This window comes from Haliotis rubra, unplaced genomic scaffold (assembly GCF_003918875.1).
Source record: "Haliotis rubra isolate DU_JTF1 unplaced genomic scaffold, ASM391887v1 Scf700, whole genome shotgun sequence".
Classification (NCBI taxonomy): Eukaryota; Metazoa; Mollusca; class Gastropoda; order Lepetellida; family Haliotidae; genus Haliotis; species Haliotis rubra.
Window position 1 is genome coordinate 307460 of NW_025767414.1, and position 24907 is coordinate 332366.

General features: G+C 40.9%; 1 protein-coding gene across 1 annotated transcript in view; it reads right to left on the reverse strand.

Moving 5' to 3' along the window:
- The window catches only part of LOC124258866 (transmembrane protein 132E-like), a 93460-nt gene continuing 68553 nt past the window's right edge, over positions 1-24907 (reverse strand). The window contains exons 4-9 of the mRNA XM_046692957.1: positions 23090-23288; positions 17195-17338; positions 15509-15714; positions 10708-10999; positions 10172-10357; positions 1-5773 (exon numbers count right to left, since the gene is read on the reverse strand). Of these exons, the coding sequence (XP_046548913.1) occupies positions 5522-5773; positions 10172-10357; positions 10708-10999; positions 15509-15714; positions 17195-17338; positions 23090-23288 (1279 nt within the window). The 3' untranslated portion in view covers positions 1-5521. The remainder of the gene's footprint in view (positions 5774-10171; positions 10358-10707; positions 11000-15508; positions 15715-17194; positions 17339-23089; positions 23289-24907) is intronic.

A 24907-nucleotide genomic window follows, 5' to 3' on the forward strand; every position in this document is an offset into this window, starting at 1 on the left:
TATAATGAAATGATTTATTGACAGTAGAACTGGATCTGTCACAAACAACAGACACACTGTCTCTGCTATGTCATGTGACAGGTCACATGACAACACAGGACAGACAAACAGACAGACACACATCCACACAGACTTGAAGACAGTGAGGGATTAACTTAACAGGAAATACCAAAGAAAACTGTAGTGTTGCTGCAGCGTTGTGACCATTGGCAGATAAGGCGGACGTGCTGAACACTTACGTTGTCTTTCACAATGCATGGCTACCCAAGGCTTGTTAAAATATACCTCATTCCTCATGACCCACTATAAATCCATAAATTAGTTTATCATATTTACATACTGTTAAGAAAAAAACTTTGCATCTCCAATTTTGTTTTCGCTTAATTCCAACATTTAGTACCTCAAACCAAACGGACTAAAACCAGTTTATGTGGTACATTCTAATCCATTGGGTTTTATCAGTTTGTAACCTAGTAAAGAGATATAATTTACAAAACCTCATTCTCGTCCGTTTTGAAACAAGTTATGAGTGAGTGAGTTTAGTTTTACGCATTTTTAGCAATATTCCAGCAATATCATTGCAAGGGGACATTAAAAATGGGCTTCCCACATTGTACCGATGTGGGTAATTGAACCCAGGGCTTCTGTGTGACAAGCGAATAATTTAACCACTGGGCTACCCAACCATCCCAAACAGGTCATGAGAAACAAGAATATGTATTTAACTGGCCTAACCTGTACCCAATTCCACAAAGCAAGTAAACAACGATCATAGTACTAAGGCTTTGTAGAACAGGGCACATGGTGAGGATTCTTAACATTTCCAGTTCCAAGTCTTTGAGTAGTAATTTTCCTGTTTTTCAGTTAGCACCAGATGTTTTACAATAACTCCATTTGTCAAACTTACCTGGCTGGCCTTATTTCATTATCAGTAACTCTTATTTTCTTGATATAGAAAAAGTGTTTTGATTACTGTTTGAAAACCTTTGGGTCATAAAGCCAAATTTTCAAAAAATCATTTGATTATGACTCCTAGGATTTAATAACTTCTGAAAATAATTTCAGAACCTCAACTGTCTATTTTCAAAACGCCATTAAAACTGTCGAATTCAAGTTGGGTAAAGTGATTTTGAGATTATTGTTCTGTAGAAGAATATCTTTTCAAATTTCTAACAAACGTGTTAGCCACCTTAAATGGTTTTGTTTTATTGTTTTTTAAACCAAAACGCCAAAATCAGTAACGACTTTGAAAGAGCTAAATGTAAATAGAACTTACTAAGTATTTGAAGAAATTTCTCAGCTGCTAGAATTAATATGAAAGAAAAGTTAAATATCTCATTATTCAGTGATCATAGAAAAACACAGGATGCATTAAATTCCATCGGTAAAATGACCATTAAAATAAAAAAATATAAAAATTTAAATAAAAGTCTAAATATTTAATAACACAGCAAATGATGAAAAGTTGTAGAATAGAAAAGAAAATATATATCTAAAAAGAGTTTGTAGAGTAGCTATACAGAAGTTAAGTGACATTTACTAGTGGAATCTTAGTTTCTGTACAAGTCTTGAGGAAAATGCTACATATGATAGTATCACAAAGGCTCGTAGATTAGACAACAGTGGGGGCAACCAAGCATCTGGGGAACTTTAACAAGACAATGACAGGAACACTCTGTTACCATGGTTACAGGAAACTAATTGACATCAGGTGTTGCCACAATCAAGAAATGTGCAAAACTTAACAGGGTTTTCACTAGTAAAAATGAAGACCATAATGAATTGATTATTTTAAACACAACATATTTAAATCTGTCAAAATGAATCATTTTTCTGTCATTTTCCACAGATTCTTTTCTTAACCAAACATTTCAAGGGGCAGTTTGGAGCAGGGGTTGTTCTGAAAAATATTTCATTATTCTGATTCCAAACCTTAAACAGTGACTAGTTTGTGTATATATACTACTCCACTTTTCATAGGGATACTTATACGTTTTCATGCTGCAAAAAACTGATTCACATAACAATGTCAAGCCTATTTAAATAAAATGACATGATTATCCTTATCAAAAGTTGAGTAATATATGTCCATTTGGGTAATTTTGTCTGTTCATAGTCTGAAAATGTCATAATTAATTCACTATAGCCTTACACACTGAATTTATTTTTGTATTAAAAAAATAACATTTCAATATCTATCCTAGCGTCCTAAAGACAATGAGAATTAGGTTGCAACAAGCATCAACACGCACAAATACTTTCAGTAAAAGTGTCATATTTTACATGTGGTTTGCGATATTTAGGTCACTAACAACAACTTCACTTGTACACTACAAATGAGCTAATTACTAACTTCAAGAGGACATTCCAAAAAAAATATACTTGCCATGAAGTAAACACATTTTGATTCTGATATTTTTGCTAAGTCGTCTCATGAACCATTAATGCCATTGCATTTAAATATTCATCTGTAACTTTTAAATCAGTAAACTGATTTCAACTTTCTTGACCAAAATCAATCACATTTCAAAAGTTTGAATTGAGATTTCATTAAAACAAGATCTGCCATCTGACATGGTATTTCGACAACATTGCCATGGCAACTATCACAATCTTTGAATGACTAATGAAAAAGACGTGAGGAGTGGGGGAAAAGTCAGATCTATTTGCTGTGAAATGACAAGTCACATGACTTGCACTGGAGCACCACTGAAGCGACGTGTCCACGCTAACACAATCTACACAGAGTTACATCATAGTCATAATAACTGCTGGTTGCCTGGCAACAGTGTCTCGGTCAAGGCTTACTATATGTCTGTACCAGATAATGAACAGTTGTAAGGAAAACTGATCCAGGTTATATTAGATTCATCAACTGAGGGCGTGTCTTCTCACGTTTATGACTAGCCTCTATCTGTGCAGTTAAGACCACGATTTTGTTCAGGAGAAAATTACCAAACTGAAAACATGCTTGAGAGTGAGCAAGTTGAATTAAATGCTGCTTTTTCAAATGTTCATTTATTACATAGCTTGAAATTGGAGAAAACACAAAAATGATACAGGTCCATGACCTTTTACTTCAGCAAAATGCTGCATCTCAGACCAAATCTATTTTCCTAAAGGATTTGATGCTTTTCAAAATTTTCCATTACTGTTTGCAGATCAAAGTAATTTCCCCAAGCAAAACACTGTGAGAGGGTCCCAGCATATATTCAATATATTGCATTTCGCATATGCATAATAAACAACACTATAACACAGGACCGAGGAAACACCTCAGTTAAAAAACAGACAGGGCTGGCACCCTGACTAAAGACAGAGCTCTTCCATTCTGTTGATGGGCATTACAGACCCAGGGAGTTCCAGTGAACAAAGCAGGGAGAATACACACAAACAGAATGGAAAATAATCTAAGGAAATATATTATAATTGTTCAATGGGTACGTTGAGAGAGATCGTACAATCCCTGTTGTTAACTGGGCTCTCCCAGAATGGCAACCTTTGCTGGGTGTACAGCGGAGGGTTGGTTTATTAATGCACATATAGGGGTGGCCTGCAGTAACTTCACAACAATTACACTGACCAGGATATTTGATTAATTAACTAATTTTTGTTTACCGTCAAAAACCAAAAACAGTTCTCGACAAAGAGAACAGTCATGAGCAATACAGATCCCTTTCTGATAAACCATTATTTTTAAAATAATTTTTTTCACACAAAAATACACTCAGGTTTACAGTGCATTTTTAAAAGCAACTTATGTCATCTCACAATTTCATGTCAGCCAAAAAGTGTCCAAGATCAAGCTAAAATGTTTCAAATTCATCCGACCAACACATTTTCTCCATGGAAAATTGGTTACTGTTGTCATTACCCAGGAAAGGACTCAACATAATCTGCCCTGTCTGTAGAAAAAGTTGTTGTTGTTCTACACGACCACCACACAGTGCTTCCCTGTTCATTCATGTGCATGGTTCTATCATCACCAGTTCTCTCCCTTGTTAGAGTTACTTCCCTTTACCAACTCCACTGACTCAGAACCAGTTCTCATATGCCATGATTGTCTCCTTTGCCTGTCACATGCAAATATATAAGACAATATGAGTATTATATACACCAGCACTATGATGCCATCGCACTGCTCAGGCACGTGCTAAGAGGCCGCCATTTTCTCAAATTTAGTCATTATGCAATACAGGTCACCTGCCATCTTCCTGCCACGGAACATCTCAGTGGAACCTTCAGGCAGCACAATTATTTACAGTGAATACTTCCAATATAGGATCACAAACTATCTGTGTGGCATATGATCACATATATCCTACACATGTAGTATAGACAATACAAGGGTGCCAGTATGTTGGTACAAGTCTCTAGTACTGCTAGATGCGTGTGGGTCCTCAAGAAATACTTGGTTCACATCACAGCGAGGACCTGGCCCATTAAATACCTGAACAACACTCACGTCCACAGCTCGGAACCACACCCGTGCCCTACTCCAGTTTTCTGCACAACCATTTCGTAAGGGAGAGATTTCCACTTGTGTTTTCCTGTTCATTCTGTCGAAAGGCAAGACGCACTGCATCCAACTGTTCCCTCAACACTAGAAATGAAACAGGACGAAAATGCAAGCAAAGTGCCACGTTTCTCACAGTGTTCATGCTCTCTCGTATACAGCAGAAAATTGAAAATAGTTCAGAGGAAGATTAAAACTTAAGGCGTTATGCAGTTGACTCTTTCAAATTATCAAAGTATTCCATTAGTTGATCGTATGTCATCCCCATTGCTTCATAATCCCATTCGGCATCCTCTGGGTTGGGGACGTCTGCCCCATCCAGAAGTGGGTTGGCAGTGATCCGAATACTGCATTCCGAGCCTTTGTATGTCGACACTGTGCTGTTGCGGTTGCTCCCGCCGTTTTGTGAACTGTTAGAGCTATGACTGCTGCTCTGGGGACGAACAATCATCTGATTCCCATTGAAATCCTCCTCCGGCATGAGTGTCTGTGAGCAGCGTGTGTGATGAGCACCATTACGTTCGAGCGTTGAGCGTCCTATCCAAACCCAATCATGTGCCTGAGATACAGTATCCTTGGGACCTTTGGGAATACGTTTTCTGCGATATCTGAGCATGAATACGACACAGTTGACAGTGAAGACCAAAATTGCCACGCAGAATACAGCCAGCAGGACATACATGCCAATCTCCAATGGCGACAGATGGTTGTTTTCTCGGATTGGCTGCTGGTGAGCCTCCGATTTGGGTTTGGACATGGGGAGATTATCAAAGGCCAAATCGACAGGAATCACTTGAGGATCTGACTTGTCCTTCTTCAAAATCTTATCAAACTTGGACTTGGGCTGGTGTTGAAAGTATTTGTCTTTATTGTCAATGTGTATCTTCTGAATGTTCTGGCTGTGATCATCCTGATCATCCTCCCATCGTCCGCTGGCGCGGTTGTTGTAGTTGCCATCACTCTGAAGGCTGTCATGGTAGCTGCCCTCCTTAGAGAAGTCAGCAGTCACATATACATAGGTTGTAGAGAGCGGGCGGGAACGTTACGTGGGCATTGGTCTCCATGTCTGAAAACAACTTTGACAAATTCATCGCTTCCCTCGCCGACTGCACGGATCTCGTAATTGTCCGTGTCAAGAATGTCGATGACATGGTGGTTGAGGGAGGAAATCTTTATGTCATAGTCCTTGGAATTGATGTACTTCAGAGGGAAGCTTGTGCCATCAGAATACTGCACAGACACATCCAGACTTGCCTCCTGAAATCAAAACAAATCAGAATTAGTTTTAAAGACAGATTGTAACACTTACAAGGAGGCTAAATCACTTCTATACACAAAGAACTTGGTTAAGCCCCCCCTGACAAATTCACGATTCAATGAGCCTGGATCTTAACCCTTTGGAGCATATCTGGGACACAATTGGTCATCGTGTGCAACAAAGGGATCCTCCTGTACAGAACCTGGCCCAGTTGGAAGCTGCATTACACGAGGAATGGCGTAGTCTGCCCCTTCAGAGGATCAGGAGGCTGACAGGGGGTATGAGAAGGAGAGTGCTGGCTGTCATGCAGTCACATGGAGGTTACACTCAGCCTTGACCTTGAATCAAGTAAGACACGCAAATGACATTTTGAGTGTTCACGTTAGTTTCATGTACCTATTATTGCAAAAAATACAGGGGGTTCTTTGTGTATACTTCAAGGAGATGTTTCAGAGCCTGATGTGGGGATGTAGGGTCATGCACCTCAACCATATTCTAGTACCTACCACAGCATGGGGCAACAAAACTAAGCTTCCTATACTGTACCCATGTGCTCAACACATCAGTACTTCACCTACCCTATGGTAGCCAAGTAGTGAGAGGGTTCTTTCAATAAATTAGACATTTGAATCTGAATAGGTGAATTCATTACTACTTCAAGGGGTAATTTGGGAGGCTAGTAGGAGTGTGTGAGTGTAGTGCGAGTGTGTGGGGTCTTGTGCCTCTTTAGGGAGTTTATATTGGCAGAGCGATATTGTAGCAGTATCCTAGCGACATTGTAGCAGTATCCTAGCGACATTGTAGCAGCTAGCGACATTGTAGCAGTATCCTAGCGATATTGTAGCAGTATCCTAGCGATATTTTAGCAGTATCCTAGCGACATTGTAGCAGTATCCTAGCGACATTGTAGCCATATTATAGCCATACCACAGCAGGTGGCACCAAAAATTAGCTTCACACATTGTACCAATGTGGTCAACACTATGATCAGTATACCTCCAACTCTGTGGTTGCCTTGTACAACAAGAAGACAAAGTCATCAATATCCCCCGCAACGGCAAAATACTCTTTATGAATATGTCTACTAGTTATGATTATGTCAAATGTTTTGGAGTGTATACAGCAAAGTGGAAGGAGAGTATTGAAAGGTTTTAAGATCTGCTCCAGAAAGGAGCACTACCACCAAATTCAGTTGAAGCCTAACTTGTTGCAATGGAAATGCAACAAGATGACATCCTCATAGTCACAGCCTAAGTCATGTTTCCATGGAAACCACAAAAAATAAAATTCATATCTGCGTCTAACCCGCAAAAGGCACATATAGGGATCATGCTTAACATATGTACCAAGTTTGATGAAGCTAGCATGTATAATTTAGGAGATCTGCTCCGGACAAGATGACATCCTCATAGCCACAGCCAAATCACGTTTCCATGGAAAACCAAAAAAAAATTCATATCTGCGTCTAACCCGCAAAAGGCACATCTAAGGATCATGCTTAACATTTGTACCAAGTTTGATGAAGCTAGCATGTATAGTTTAGGAGATCTGCTCCGGACAAGATGACATCCTCATAGCCACAGCATAAGTCATGTTTCCATGGAAACCGCAAAAAATAAATTCATATCTGGGTCTAACCCCGAAAAGGCATATCTAGGGATCATGCTTGATATGTGTACCAAGTGTGATGGAGCTAGCATTTATAGTTTGGAAGATCTGCTCCGGACAAGATGAAATCCTCATAGACACAACCTGTCATGTTTCCATGGAAATAGCAAAAAATAAAATTCACATCGGGGTCTGACCCCCAAAAGGCTAATCTAGGGATCATGCTTGATATGTGTATCAAGTTTGATGAAGCTAGCATGTATAGTTTGAGAGATCTGCTCCGGACAAGATGACATTCCCATAGCCACAGCCTAAGTCATGTTTCCATGGAAACAGCAAAAAATAAAATTCACATCTGGGTCTAAGCTCCAAAAGGCACTTCTAGGGATCATGCTTTATATGTGTACCAGGTCTGATGAAGCTAGCGCGTATAGTGTAGGAGACCTGCTCCGGACAAGATGACATCCTCAGAGCCACAGCCTAAGTCACGTTTCCATGGAAACCACAAAAAATAAAATTCATATCTGGGTCTAAGCCCCAAAAGGCACATCTATGGATCATTCTTAATATATGTACCAAGTTTGATGAAGCTAACATGTAACGTTTGGACGAAATGTTCAAACAAATTCTTTTACTTAAATGTCAGATGCTGAAGGCTAAGTCTCCTAATGAACGTTATTAGGTCTATGAAGTCATCCTGTCTTGCGGCAAAGTGAATCAAGTCACTGCGAGACATGAAGTCATTTGTTGCCATGAAAACAGGTAAGAGTCCTTATGATTTACACAGGTTGAACCAGACGGAGCATGTCAGGATCTTAAACTCTGAACAGATGGAGCAAGCTAAGGTTCAATTTCTGAAAGTTTTGTTCAATATGAAAATTATGCAGATCATATTGGCCAAATCGCCTTTATCCTACCTTGTCATTGGTCACAAGTGTGAGGCTGAGAGACATACCGGTATTTAATATCTTCTCTTCTTTGTACACAAAGTTGACCCGTGAAGGTCCGGGTCTATTAGAATAGCCCTTCAGCAACCCATGCTTGCTATAAAAGGCGACTATGCTTGTCGTAAAAGGCGACTAACGGGATCGGGTGGTCAGGCTCGCTGACTTGGTTGACACATGTCATCGGTTCCCCATTGCGCAGATCGATGCTCATGCTGTTGATCACTGGATTGTCTGGTCCAGACTCGATTATTTACAGACCGCCGCCATATAGCTGGAATATTGCTGAGTGCGGCGTAAAACTCAACTCACTCACTGTACACAAAGTTACAAGGAGTGGGTGTGCGTCAAATGATATTCACATGAAGCATGAAAGTTTTGTATGCTACAGTATGTAATCAAATCAAGAGAATGAGTGCCTGTGGCTTCTTTAAGTAATGTGAAGCTAGGCGCGTGGCTGAGAGGGAGGTGGGAATAAAAATCCAATAATTAACTGGGCCTCTAACTTGAGACAGGCCTGCAGCTACCAAACCAGGGCCTAGATTTTCGAAGATCTCTTAGCGTTAATAAAGTCGTAAGTGCCATACATTAACATTAACTCATGACTATCTTAGCACTAAAAGAGTTCGGAAATCTAGGCCCTGGCTCTTGAACTGCTCCTCCATTTGTTGGTTGTTAAGACTGACTGACTGACTGAGTTTGGTTTTACGCCGCTTTTAGCAATATTCCAGCAACATCACGACGGGGAAAACCAGAAATGGGATTCACACATTGTACCCATGTTGGGATTCGAACCCGGGTCTTCGGCGTGACGAGCCAACGCTTTAACAACTTGGCTACCCCACCGCCCCCTGGTTGTTTAGAAATACTTCATCTATGACACAGTAGCCTGTAAATGCGAGTCAGGATCAAACAATCCTGTGATTGACAGTGTGAACAACAGTTGATACCATTAGGGTACGATGACATTCAATCAACCTAACCCCTGGACCTCACCACCCAATCCTTTTGGTCACCACATGACAAGCATAGGTGGGCCTCTCAGACCCCGACCCGTGAAAACGCAACTCACTCACACCTCTCAGACCCAGAATTCCCAAGGGATAGTGCGAACAACAATATCTGCCATCAGGGTTCAATGACATGCAATCAACCTAGTCACTGAGTCTGACCATCTGGACAACCCATGACAAGCACAGGTGGACCTATCTCACCCAGGTGAGGTGAGGTGAAATTGGGTTTATCGTCGTGGTTGAGAATATTTCGCTCATATGACGACGTGCATGCGTGTGCATGTGTATGTGCGGCTGCTTGTACTAGCCCAGACCGAAGCTGGTTTTATAGTGCTAGCCCACTGAGATACCATGCCGCAGTGAAGCATGAATACCCCACTCAGACACAGAATACTGACTCCGAGCCGACCAGTCCTTGTTGTACCCATTAATGCCGAGAGCCAGGCAGGGACCAAAAAGTACCATATTTTAACGTCTTTTGGTATGACGCGGTCGGGAATCGAAACCGCGACCTTCCGCTCTCGGGCGTAGGCTCTAACCACTACACCATGGAGGCGGTTCTATCTGAACCAGAATTCCCACAGGGAAGTCGCTCTCACTATCAGGATGGGCACTAACCAGTTGATTAAGGGTCTGCAGCTAGACAATACAATGACACGCACTCAACCTCACCACTGAGCCACAAGACAAGCACAGGTTGACCTCTCTGACCCAGAATCTCCATGGGAAAGTCGCTCTAGCTTGTATATTAAGGTTCTAGGAATTGCAGGCAGCATACACTATAACACCCACAAATCTGAACATTTTACTAGTAACTGTTATTGTAGCATACCTTGTGTTTGGACATCAGCTTATGCTCAAGATGAGCGACGGCAGTGAGGGTTCCAGGAAGTGACCCCTTGACAATATCAAGTCGGACGCCACTGATGACCCTGATAAGCAGGCGCTCTATGACGACCTTCTCCTTGCCAACACGCACCTCCCTGGCAGCCATGACACGCCCGGTTGGTGACAGGACCTACATCAAACAGGCATGTGTTACTGCATCAGATTCAACCTGATATTTCTATCACAATGAAATGTAAAATCAAACAGAATTCTACATCACTGCAATGTCACTAACAATACTTATGCATCACTACCTGTCTACTATATTGAAACACCATATCTTTCATGTTGGTTTCAGGAGGACAACCAATCAGGGATTAAACATAAAGAAATATGAGCTCTGAAAGCGACATCTTGTTCTTAATAGTGCTGGGCATTTATGAACATTATGACACATTTATAACCACATATCTTCAGAAGAATATAATATTAATGTGTAAAGTAGAATTGTGTTTTCTGTCAGAATTTCTAAAAGCGTACCTGAACTTCAGTCCGTCCCTGGCCTTGACCTTGGATGATGTTTCCTTCCAGAGAAGCAATCCTAGGATCAGACATCCGCATTCTCTTCAGGACAAGGTCAGTGACCTTGAGATAGGCCTTTCGGTTGTGGTAGTAGTCAATGCGAGACCGAGATTCAATGTGGAAGCGAGTGAAGACCTCCACCTCAGCTTGTTGAAGACGCAACTGGCAGCCATGTCGGTCCAGTTTCTGGTTGCGATCGCCAACATAGAACCCTGAGTGGGTCAGCAGTCCAAAATCAACACTCCGCTTGCTAGAAAAGAAAAATGAGCACATTCATTACAGAACTCTCATTCCTTGAATTGAGTATTCCCTTTATATGAAAGTCAACTTGATATGTAAAGACTTTTGAAACAGTCTGCTAGACTGAAACAACTAAACCCTGCTGAGAAATACTAAGAATCCAGTCTTGGTATTTCTCAATGACTACTAACTGTTTAGGGTTAAATCCATAACTACTTCAATACAATTTTTGCAACAAACTGGAACTAAATAAAACTGACAGAAAATTTAAACATTGCAATTTTTTTGTATCTTCTTCAATCAGACTTTGAGAACTAGTGAAATTGGATTACACTAGTCCTCGAGACCAATCTTACAGTGGTAGTAATCTAATTCTGCTTCTTGCCAAGGAAACCAGTTAGGGCCTCAACAATAAAAATGCACAACCTGGAATTCTTAAGGTGCTCTGTATTGGGGATCGGTCAGAGAGAGTAAGGGAATCCCCCAAAATATGCTGAGAGGGTCAATAACAGTATTCCACCAAATTGGAGAACATTATGAAAAAATGTGCAGAATCATAAACTTGTGAATGAAAGAACGCTGCAATTATGATGATAGCTTTAAAATTACTCATAACTCAAATTTTCTTGGTCTGCATGTCCAATTTAAACATGTTTAAATTCACGCAGCAGTACAGACAGGTCATTTTTTATAATAGTGGTTGGGGAGGATAGAATAGGAAACATGGAAAAGTGGACTTACTATAATAAAATCTAAAGATGCTTTTGCATTTTGTCTTTACAGGGGGTACAATGAGAAAGGTACAGGTCAACGGGAAGGTCAACCCACAATATAACAAGTGAGTGAAGTGAACCAGCAATATTCCAGTAATATATGCGGGGGGATACCAGAAATGGGAGACCCATGTTATCGAACCCGGTCTTTCGTTTTGTCGAATGCCTTTAACCACTAGGTTCAATATAACAACCAGTAGGAGGAGAATGTTATTTTCAGTACATCGGTTCAACAAAAATGTCTGACCAAACTTCTAATAACTGGCTGGTTTCTTGAGATACAGCAGTCTACAGACATCATCGGAACATGGAATCATAAACATATGCACTGAACTTGTACCCCGAAAGATTTTGTCAAATACATGTGCGAGTGACCCCAAAACAAAAACATCCTTTATAACTCTCTTATCTTCTTGCAACATATTGGAGTGAAGTGCAAGTGTTGTTTTTATCTGCCTGAACAAACTTCCATGGATATCCTGCTTGCCTGACAACTAACCTCCTATGACCTCAAAATGTAACAGCAGCGCACGGAAATGGATGTTTTTCAGTACAGTCCAATTGCTGTCTCGTTATAAATTCATGATTGTGGTAAACAGCATGAAATGGTCCACCATGTCTATGTTCAGCATATTGTAACAATTTGGCAACAACAAATTATGTATTTGCTTGTTTTTCACAGTCTCTGTATCCTATTTCCTTTTGGCTTTAAGGCTACAATTTTCTGATCTGAAATAGTTTATTTTTTAGTTATATAATTACACTGATTTTTTAATAAATGGAGTCTGGCAATGACCTTGGCTGTTGGGCAGGAAGGACGATCAATAATCATGTCAAGATGGTGATACATGTACTGTATGCATCATTTATCACTGCTGTGAACTAATGCACATGCTCCTTGGTTCTCATCATGGGGTGATGGTACGAGTTAATCATATTAATTGCACCTGGACCACACATGGAATTCGGCCAAAATTCAATCAAAAGGATTTGTTATCCTGGATCAAAAAGTCTAATCTTTGTGGTCACAAGCCTTTCAAACGCTTATTTCATAAGCCGTGACCTTGCTCTTCAACAACCTGTCATGTTAACATACCAGATGCATGAACTTAAGTACAACCGGAGGTCTATCATCAGTGTGTGTACTGAGTGAGTGAGTGAGTGAGTCAGTATGGTTTTACACTGCTTTTAGCAATATTCCAAGAAAAGGGCTTCACACATTGTACCCATGTGGGAAAATTGAACTCGTGTCTTCGGCATGCCGAGAGGACGCTTTAACCACTAGGCTACCCCACCACCCCAAATAAAGAATATGACTGATACAATTTACTTTGGTGCAAGGTTGTGGTCATGCTAGATGATTATTTGACTCTTTGGATGAAAAAACCTACACCTGCACTTTTCTACCCCAGTTCGTACAAAACATGTAACATTAATACACAGTAGTCAACTCAACACAAAGAACGCCCACAACTGGAAGACTGAGTGTTTTCAATACCTACCACGATAGACTATGTTATGTGAAAACAATGGTTGTTCTTTTGTCTCCTTTGAGTAGTTAATATTTATGAAGACAAATTTTGTAAATGTCAGCCAAGGACAATCTGATGTTGTCAAGTTGTGCTGTATTTCAATTGAACATTCAACAGTGACGTCGCACACTTCCTTAAAGCCATAAATATTTCAAAAGTTTTCAGCCTAACAGCAGTCTTTCATCTATCCTGCCATGAAAGAACATCAATGTTCTAACAATTCCACAAAGGCCAAAAACCAAAAGACCTTCTATTCCTTTTCAAAGAACCATGATGAATGATACCTTCTCCCTAACCCACATTTTCATGACCAAACATATCATGAGAACTAGTTGTTTACCAAGTAGTACCAACAGACCAGGCACAAACAGAGATGAGTGGCAATGCCATTAATCTGACCATAATCAAGCTTGATTACCTAAAAGTATTTTCCTAAGCACTGGTTCCAGGTCCTTCAATGTGGAAGCATCATGTTTATGGATGCTCTATAATTAGCGAGCCTGACTCTGGAGCTACCTCAACAGTTCAGTAACGAGGGAGGCTAATGCGAGGCTAATGCAGTACTGATGGCAGAAAGCTCTTATTTTCCTGTTCAGGTAATCAAAGGATGTTAACTGGAAGCTACCACTGGTTAACAAATTACCTTGTGATTTATGGGTTAAGGGTAATGGTAGGTATAGCTGCTATGAAAGAATTCAAAGTAACAGCTAATTTGAAGGATACAATCCAACACGATGGTAAACAGCTGAAAGCCATCCACCATGTGAAGCATAGTCCCTTGATGGAAAGAAATCTCATCTTTCGAGATCACATATCAGATTCTTTTTTTAAATTCATTCTCTACAGTCTGGGAGACAGACAGACAAAGTTTGGGACAAAATCGGATTATTTCACAACTTTGTTTAAATACATCTCATGCTCAAAGATATGATGCCTCAGAAATCGAGTCAATTGTTCATAAGGGCGTGAACTTTCATTAAAAAAATATCCTTGGAAAAATGCTGCAAAATTCAGCTCAATAATACTAGTTTCCAGGTAGACGCAGAAAGGATTTACATGTATATTGACTTTATGGATAACCACTTCTTCCTTCCATAAAGTTTGTCAATATTGAATATTTCCCAACTTCTAAAATGCCAATTAAAGAAGTAATTTACTTGAACCTCAAACATCTACAAATGGTCATAAAAAGGTTAGGGTTTTTTTATTTCTTAAATATTAGATTATACTAATGAGCTAAATCTTGAAACTGAGGTAACAAGGACCATGTTTTAGCTCTGGGAACAAATTCTGATGACACTGGGCTAATGTGCACAGGTGGTTTCTGAGAACTACAACTTCATCCAGAAGAAAAGTTGTAAGGGTTTTTCATTATTTCTATAAATAAATGCAGCACAGTTGACAAGAAAATAAAGCAATTATGGACACATTTATTTATTCCAAGGACACATTTTGCTGACACTTTTGCTGCGATGAGGTGCACATGTGGTTTTGTCCTGAAGAAAAATCAGGTAAACCTAATAAGGGTTTTTCATTATTTCTATAAATAAATGCAGCACAGTTGACAAGAAAATAAAGCAATTATGGACACATTTATTTATTCCAAGGACACATTTTGCTGACACTTTTGCTGAGATGAGGTGCACATGTGGTTTTGTCCTGAAGAAAAATCAGGTAAACCTAATAAAGGTTTTTCATTATTTCTACAAATAACTGCAGCACAGTTGGCAAGAAATTAAATCAATAATGGCCAGATTTTTTACTCCTGGAACACATTCTGATGGCACCTTTGCTGGGATCATGTACACAGGTGGTTTCAGAGAACTAGAATCTTTCCAAGCAGAGTAAGCAAGTATGGTTTTAGGTGACTTTTAGCAATATTCCACCAGCATCACGGAGGGGGACACCAGAAATGGACTTCACACAATAGTACCCATGTGGGGAATCGAACCCCAGTCTTTGGTGTGAAGAGCAAATGCTTGAACTACAAGGCTACCCCACCACCCTCTTTTCTAGAGTGAGCGAGTTTATTTTTACGCCGCTTTAAGCAATATTCCAGCAATATCATGGCGGGGCAAACCAGAAATGGGCTTTTTACATTGTTCCCATGTGGGGAATCAAACCTGTATCTTTGGCATGATGAGCAAATGCCTCAACTGAGAGGATACCCCATCGCCCCTCTTTTCAAGAAGAAATGGCGTGACTTCTGCTCACCTTCGTGGGGACTTAGTCTGCACCTTCCAGCCCCGAATCTGTCCGAGCTTGTTGTCTGACAGCTGTATGTCCAGCCTACTCTCAGGTACCCACACACGGATGTACATGTTGTCTGTGTAGAGGCCAGTCTTGGCAATGATAGTGACATTGTGTGAGCCACGTGTTTCATTGCCTTCAAAGTAGATTTCTGAGCAATCTGGTGCAACCTACAAGTAAATTAAACAATGAACTATAAAATACAAATAACACTATAAGCTTGTAATGAAAGTATCATCAAAACAATGATATTGAAACTTGAATCGCTGGAGTCATCAAAACATTTGAAGGTCACACGGAAATATATTCCTACATGACCCAGGTATTCATTCTACTACATCAGTAAAATAAAATGAATGATTCTTAAGAATACACAATGCCTTTCAGAATGTGGTCAAAAAGAACACATGTCATATTTGGGATTACACTTTTTTAGTAAAGTACAGATTCTGGTGTATCTTTGGTTCAGTCCCATCCAGGATTCGAACCCACTCTCTCACAGCAAGGCACCTAATTGGCAGAACACAAAATCAGCGATCTAACCCACTCACAAAAATGGTAGTCGGACAACTGGTAGTCTAGACCAAGTACTTCGTGTACCCCTCTGACAAGTGAACACTGGCACAAAATTCCCATGGATGATTTGTTTGTTGTTAAACACCACAATCAGCAACAATCCAGCTAATGGCACCATCCCCTAAACGTTTAGGCGAGACCATCCAGTGATGACACTGTCGACCAACAATCCAGCTAATGGCACCATCCCCTAAACGTTTGGGCCAGACCATCCAGTGATGACACTGTGACCAACAATCCAGCTAATGGCACCATCCCCTAAACGTTTGGGCCAGACCATCCATGATGTGATCCAGCTAATGACCACCAGACCATCCAGTGATGACACTGTGACCAACAATCCAGCTAATGGCACCATCCCCTAAACGTTTCAGCCAGACCATCCAGTGATGACACTGTGACCAACAATCCAGCTAATGGCACCATCCCCTAAACGTTTGGGCCAGACCATCCAGTGATGACACTGTGACCAACAATCCAGCTAATGGCACCATCCCCTAAACGTTTGAGCCAGACCATCCAGTGATGACACTGTGACCAACAATCCAGCTAATGGCACCATCCCCTAAACGTTTGGCCAGACCATCCAGTGATGACACTGTGACCATCCTATGGGCCAGACCATCCAGTGATGACACTGTGACCAACAATCCAGCTAATGGCACCATCCCCTAAACGTTTGGGCCAAACCATCCAGTGATGACACTGTGACCAACACTCCAAATCATTGGGCATGAGGAAAAGCAAATAAGCCTGACTACCTGCTCCATATTTATTCTTATGACCATCCACGGATCCTTAGAAGCATCCCTAACCAGGAATCCTTACTTGGCCAAACGGATGAAATGTTCAATACAATAGTTACCTTGAGGTTTGGTTTGGTTTGATTGCTGGTTAACGCATCACTCAGCAATATTCCAGCTATATGGCGGCGCTCTGTATATAATCGAGTCCGGACCAGACAAACCAGTGATCTACAGCATGAGCATCAATCTATGTATTTGGGATACAATGACATGTGTCAACCATGTCAGCGCGTCTGACCACACGATACGTTAACCCGTTAATAGTTACCTTGAGGACATCGCGGTCTGTTGAGTGGCAGGCGGTGAGGACTGAAACATCACGGAAAATCCCGACATCAGACACGGCGTAGACTTTCAGGGGGAACGAAAGTCTCTCTCCCGTCAAGATGGCTGTGTTCAGTATCTCAGTCTCCTGAAGAAGAAAATAATCAGTTTGAGCAATCTCCAACACAGTTACACCAAAACACCAACCCACAGTTAAGAAAAGATTCTACTTCGTACAACTAGTGAGTGTATAGATGCAGGCAACAAGCACACAAGCTTGAATATTTGATGTTGCATGTGTGTTTAAACAGAGAACTACAGTGATACAGGTTAGTTGTTTATGCTGCACTCAGGAATATTCCAGCAGTCTGTAAATAATCGAGTCTGAACCAGACAATCCAGTGATCAACAGCATGAGCATTGATCTATGCTATTTGGATACGATGACATGTGTCAACCAAGTCAGCTAGCCTGACCACCCGATCCAGTTAATAGCCTCTTACGACTAGCATGGGTTGCTGAAGATCAATTCTAACCTGGAACTTCACGGGTAGTAGAGTGATACAGTGAACAAGCACACACATACACCCAATAGTCATGTTGCCATGTCCATGTCTGTCCGCGATGATACAGTGAGTGAGTGTGGGGCGGTGGGGTAGCCTAGTGGTTAAAGCATTGGCTCGTCCGCCACGAAGACCCGGGTTCGATTCCCCACATGGGTAAAATGTGTTAAGCCCATTTCTGGTGTCCCCCGCCGTGATATTGCTGGAATATTGCTAAAAGCGGCATAAAACTAAACTCAGTCAGTCAGTCAGTGAGTGAGTGAGTTTTGTTTTACGCAGCACTCAGCAATATTCCAGCTATATGACGGCGGTCTGTAAATAATCGAGTCTGGACCAGACAATCCAGTGATCAATAGCATGAGCATCGATCTGCGCAATTGGGAACTGATGTCATGTATCAACCAAGTCAGCGAGCCTAACCACCCGATCCCGTTAGTCGCCTCTTATGACAAGCAAAGCATAGTCGCCTTTTGTGGGAAGCATGGGTTGCTGAAGACCTATTCTACCCCAGATCTTCATGGGTCTGCAATGATACAGGCAACTATTGCATGCACTGACACAAAGAGAGAGAGAGAGTTATCTATAAATGTGTCACAGGTTGCACATACACATAAAAAAGCAGTTACAGGGCGCCATTTAACGGAGCAACCTTTGGCCATATTTGACCAATGACATACAGAGAGCGAATTGTTCATTAATGTGAAACAGGTTGTTTATAAATAAAAAGCATTTACTGGGTGCCATTTAACGGAGCAAACCTTTGGCCATATTTGACCAATGAGATACAGTATTTTTAATACATGTAAGGGTTGCATGAGGGGGCATGTGCTTTGAAAAATGGAACCCATACACTGATAAAACCAACCAGTATAAGCATTTAACACTTTATATTTTGTCAAATAAGCCACAATTAACCTAGATCTACTGAAACTGAAACTATGAATTCTGAAATTTATTACAAACCAACACAAAGAAATTGTAATCTGTGTTTAATAGTCTGAACAAAATAACCATTTTTATGTGGAAACATATTAAGGTGTTCATACTGCATTCCCCATTAATAGTCTGAACAAAATAACCATTTTTATGTGGAAACATATTAAGGTGTTCATACTGCATTCCCCACATCAATACATTAATAGATCATCGGTACACCTGTTCACCATGGCGGTAGTTTTGCAAATTGGAAAACATTTCATTTCACACAAAATTGCTGTTTTCCAAATTGATAATGTTTATTGATACATTGCCAGGAAAATAGTATCATTTGATTTTGAACCTGGTCTGGATTTGATTATTGACATTTTGAAGACTTGGACCAAATTTGAGACAAATCAGCCCACACATATAAATTGATTACCCTAAGCTTCTGAACCATTCCTCAAATAACGAGACTGAAAATGACAGAGTGCTCGAATTGACAACCAGTAAATCCTGTTCCTGTCTGCAAAGGCATACATCCATCATCTTGACAAGATGGTGGCCAATAAGGACATTTCACTAGCGCCACCTACACTTGTGACTTTGTCACTTATTCTCTGAGGCAGCATGCAAGCTCCTGCCCAAGGGGACATCACATGATCAAACACACATCAAACAGTCTGCCGTATGTCCTCTGTCTGGCTAGGGACAGCCTGGATGCTATATGGGACACAACTTATTCATGTAACTGTAGAAACAAACCTTGGGATGACGTCAACAGTCGCCATACTTATTTCCGTTCGTAGTATGTAATTTATTTTCAAATAAAAACAGGAAGGATTGTGGCATGAGTTTATTTGCAAGACTACTGAAGTGAATAAAGATGAGATAGAACTTTTGAAGAAATGACGCATGGGATAATGGTTTATTTCACTCTTGCCTTTAAATTAATATTATTTCTTGAACTATCTGCTTCAAAATTATCATTTAGTATCTCACACCCAATATTTGCAATTTTTTCAGTAGCCTTCTCACTGTACTAGAATTCTTGGGGGCAGTGGGGTAGGCAAGAGGTTAAAGTGTTTGCTCATCACACCAAAGACCCGGGTTTGATTCTCGACATGGGTACAATGTTTGAAGCCCATTTCTGGTGTCTTCAAACAAGATGTTGCTGGAATATTGCTAAAAGCAACTCACTAACTAACTTGAATTTTAATAGCTGTGAGACAGTCATGACATCACACTGGAATGTAGCGACATCATACACACATTTGATGACAACATTTTACAAAAGATGAAATCCTGTCCTGGCATGACAGATACAGACCCAACATTATCAAATTTAAATGATATCACCTTAAACCCAAACTCCACATTTCTTACATTTTTTGAATAAGCAAGATAGTTGCACGAAAGATATTCATATGCAGTGAAAAGTCTGAAATACTTCAGGGATCCAACACAGTATAAGATTTCTCTACCAGTCTGGGGTAGTGCGCACTTCGACTCGTTTCTTAATGTCGGAGTAAACCAAGGAGATATAATCGATTTAAGGTCAGACCTTAATCAGGAATGTCGTCCCGAAAAGTATGTCTGACCAATCCATCATGAAGGCATCAAAGATGAAAGTTTATTAGCCTAGTGAAGCCATTGACTAGTTAATGACTAGTTAAGCCTTCCGCCATAATGATCTCCTCTAAACATAGTAGTATATGTGTTGGTTGTGACAATCACGGATACCAATGGATGTCATCAGCATCACCGTCACCTCTCGTACTGTAACAACTTTCATCCAATATCCGTCTAAGGGCAGGCGTTTAGGAACGTCAATCTGCCATTAAACCGTCACAGAGTATGCCTCGTCAGTTTCATTCTTGTACAAGCCTCATCAAGACAATGTCAAATTGGGGGATAATTTCTCCCAATAAAACCCCAGCCAGTCCAGAATACCAATCTAGAATCCTGGCACGGAATCGGTAGGCACTGCGACCCATGCCATCAATAGTACTGGCACTTCAACCTTCTGGGAAATCAATCCCAGGATGCCACGTCCAGTCACAACAAACATTCAAGTGAAGGTCGCTGTGGCACCTCCGCACAGCCACATCTTCGAAGGTCACGGCAGAAATGCATAGCAACCTCATCACATGAATTTATATTGACTGCTTATTCAAATTTAAACAATAAGTCGGACAAGATGAATTTCTGAAAAGGTTATTATTGGATTTTGCTTTGGGAAAAAGGAAAGATTTCCAAATGCCGTACAGAAAATATACTCCTTTATCATCAAGTGGCGCACACAAGAACAGATTGTGAATGAATATTTGCGTGAAATCATGTAGCGTCTGTAGCCGGAACATGTCATTGTGTGGAGCTTAACTATTCCCCATTACGGAAAGTAGATATTCAGAACTTGGAGACTTTCCAAAGTGTCCATCACGGTCTCCTACTCAATAATCTATACGTTATTATCCCTGAGACGTTGCACAAAATATACAATGAAAACACACATTAACATTACTGTCATTTTCCAAAAGATGCAAGTAACTTAAAATTATCTCAAATTATTTTCTTCCAACCATGTGGAATTTTCCTGAAGTTTACAAAACTTGTCTTTTCAAGTTTGTTGCGATATTGGAAAATAATTCTAATTCAGGAGAAATCCATTACGCCGATGGTAAAACATGACTAACCAAAGTAGACTGTGACATCTTAAATCTGATGCAACCTAAGCATTTCCAAGATTCAGTCTGTGGAATAATCATGCAAGGGCATCATTGTAGCACTTTACATAACTGGTAATTTTTTCAGACAGGTTAGAAATTGTTCATACAAGTTGGGCAGAGGCCAAACGTGCATGCAAGTAAGACTTGTTTAACTATTATTTGCTAAGTGAGTTGGGTTGGGTTTTACACTGCTTTTAGCAATATTTCAGCAATATCACGGCAGGGTATTTGTTAAGCGTTATAAGACACACATATGTGAACATTAATTAAAAATCGTCACAATGAAATGTGATTTCACGTCAATTTCCATAAACAAGATCTTATTACGATGCATGCAAAAGATATTGTAGTCTCAGGAAGATGTTGATGTTTAACGCTGCAGTCAGCAATATTCCAGCTATATGGCGGCAGTCTGAAAATAATCGAGTCTGGACCAGACAATCCATTGATCAACAGCATGAGCATTGATCAATGATGACACATGCCAACCAAGTCGGCGAGCCTGACACCCCCGATCCCATTAGTCACCTCTACGACAAGCTTGTGTTACTGAATATCAATTCTAACCTGGATCTTGTGTGAAAAATAATGGGTCCCAATTTTGTTAGGGCCCCAAAGAGAGGGTATGGGATTATACTCCCTCATGTCACATTTGAAATTGTATGGACCAGCTGCAGTGGCCATATTGACCAAAGGGGACACAACTCCGCATTTAGACTGCATAATCTCCTGAATGTACTTTCCTACTTGTGATCGTCAGATTCTCACAAACAGTCTACTGAATGTCCCAAGAGACGTTTACACCACATGGCCAGGGGTTTGAAGACTGCGACTCATTAATGGCTGCTCTGGAGCAAGGCATTAAGCTGGCCATGAAGACATTTCGCAGGCAGCTCTGTACAGTACCTCGTAACAATTCTCCTAATGTTGTCAATGATGAGACCCAGCACACACTCATTAAACTAGATGTTCATTGCAAAATTTACTTTCCTCCATTAGCGATGCCTTAACATCCAGACCTTGGGTCCAGGATTGAAACCGTCAGGATGACATTAAGGCATTGTTGCAGCAGTTGATTCTGAACCACGGCCCCGTTTCACAAAGCTATCGCAGCGCTACGACTGTCGAAACTGCTATACTGTAACATAGACTTACGACAGTCGTACCTCCTTTACTGTAACATAGACTTACGACTGTCGTACCTCCTTTACTGTAACATAGACTTACAACAGTCGTACCTCCTTTACTGTAACATAGACTTACGACAGTCGTACCTCCTTTACTGTAACATAGACTTACAACAGTCGTACCTCCTTTACTGTAACATAGACTTACGACAGTCGTACCTCCTTTACTGTAACATAGACTTACGACAGTCGTACCTCCTTTACTGTAACATAGACTTACGACAGTCGTAGCGCTGCAATAGCTTTGTGAAACAAGGCCCAGGAGTGAGTGAGTTAGTGTGATTTTACGCCACATTTAGCAATAGTCCAGCAATATCGCTGCAGGAGACACCAGAATGGCCTTGACACTTTGTACCCGTGTGGGGAATCGAACTCAGGTCTTCATGTGATGAGCGAACACTGTAACCATTAGGCTACCCCACCGCCCAGCTGAACCAGGAATTCAGTGGACATTCTGAACATGCAAAACAATAGAAAAATAATCTATCTACATGAAACTGACCTTGAAAACAGGGACAATTCTTTCATGGTAGCGTCCTGCGATCTTGATGCGTGCGGTGACGCGGGAGTTGCGAGGGGGGTAGTAGGAGTTGAGTGCTGGGGCATTCTTCTCGTAGTCGATGGTCCAGATGATGCGGCCATTTTCAGGGCTCATGATGCTGTCCTCAACCTCAAACTGCCAGTGGAAGATCTCCAGGGAGCTGGAACAATAACACATGTTAATTAGAACACTGAAGTCAAAGTCAAACTGCATCTTGAACCTGTCATAATATACAAAATGTAAGTGAGTTTAGTTATAGGCCACGTTTAGCAATATCCCAGCAATATGGCAGGGGACACCCGGAATGGCCTTCACACATTGTACCCATTCTTGGAATTGAACCAAGGTGAGTGAGTGAGTTTACTTTTACACTCAGCAATATTCCAGCGATATGGCGGCGGTCTGAAAATAAGCAAGTCTGGACCAGACAATCCAGTGATCAACAGCATGAGCATCGATCTACGCAGCTGGGATTACGATGACATGGGTCAACCCAGTCAGCGAGCCTGACCAGCCGATCCTGTTAGTCGCCTCTTACGACAAGCATGGGTTACTGAAGATCAATTCTAAGCTGGACCTTCACAGGTACCCAAGGTCTTCTGTCTGATGAGTGAATGCAGTTAGCACTAGGCTACCCCATTGCCATTCCTCTCATAATATGTTAAAGAACAAGACTGTAACATACTGATGCTGATCATGTCATGCTTAGTTTTCATGTTTGTCCTTTGGACTGACTGACTGAGTTTGGTTTTACGCCGCTTTTAGCAATATTCCAGCAACATCACGGCGGGGGACACCAGAAAATTGGCTTCACACATTGTACCCATGTGGGGATTCGAACCCGGGTCTTCGGCGTGACGAGCCAACGCTTTAACCACTAGGCTACCCCACCGCCCTTCTCCTTTGGAAAGATCTTCAATACAACACAAGCATGAGAAGATCTTTTCTTTAAAATAGTTGTTTATTTATATAAGATACATTTTTGCTAGTTTTTTTCATTCCACACTGAGCAATATTCCAACTGCATGATTGTGGCTGATAAGCATCAGGCTTTGACCAGACAATCCAGTGACTGATATCATGAGCACCAATAGGGAAACACTGTCAAGTAGCCAAGCCTGACCTTGACCTACAATTGCTAACGTCTGAAGGGATGATGTAAATCCAGCTATGGGGTCCATGAAGTCCCCATGGCTAGTATGGTCATCTACCAGGCAACCAATAGCCTGCGGGAAGCAAATGTACTGTAAGTCCCCATGGTCTCTAGTATGGTCATCTACCAGGCAACCAATAGCCTGTTTATTTTGTTTTGTCTTCTATAGTTTCATTTTAATAGATTTTCATACTAGTTTTAAATTTCTATCTGTGATCATCTAGTTACTTCACTGTCCGTTGTTGACAGCTTTTAGTTTGAAATGTATTGTTTAATATTATCGCAGAATACTATAACTTGATCTAGTCACAAAATGGTTGAAATACTGCCAACTCTCACTCTGGCAGCCCGTGTCAGTTGCTGGGTAACAACAGATCCTAGAACTGCCACAAAGTCTGCGATCGAGATTCACATCAGTAAAACAGTTGAATCTGAGCTCTATAACAGCCATTACATATACAGAGTTGTGACACAACGAGCTGTAAGCGGAGCTATCACTTGTTAGTGTATCATCCCCAGGTACCACTGATCACAGCTTCACTCTGATCATATTGACACAAGACCTGCGAGCTAACGGCTATATCAATGTAAACATGATTCACTGGCATGGCATCATTTGTCTTGCC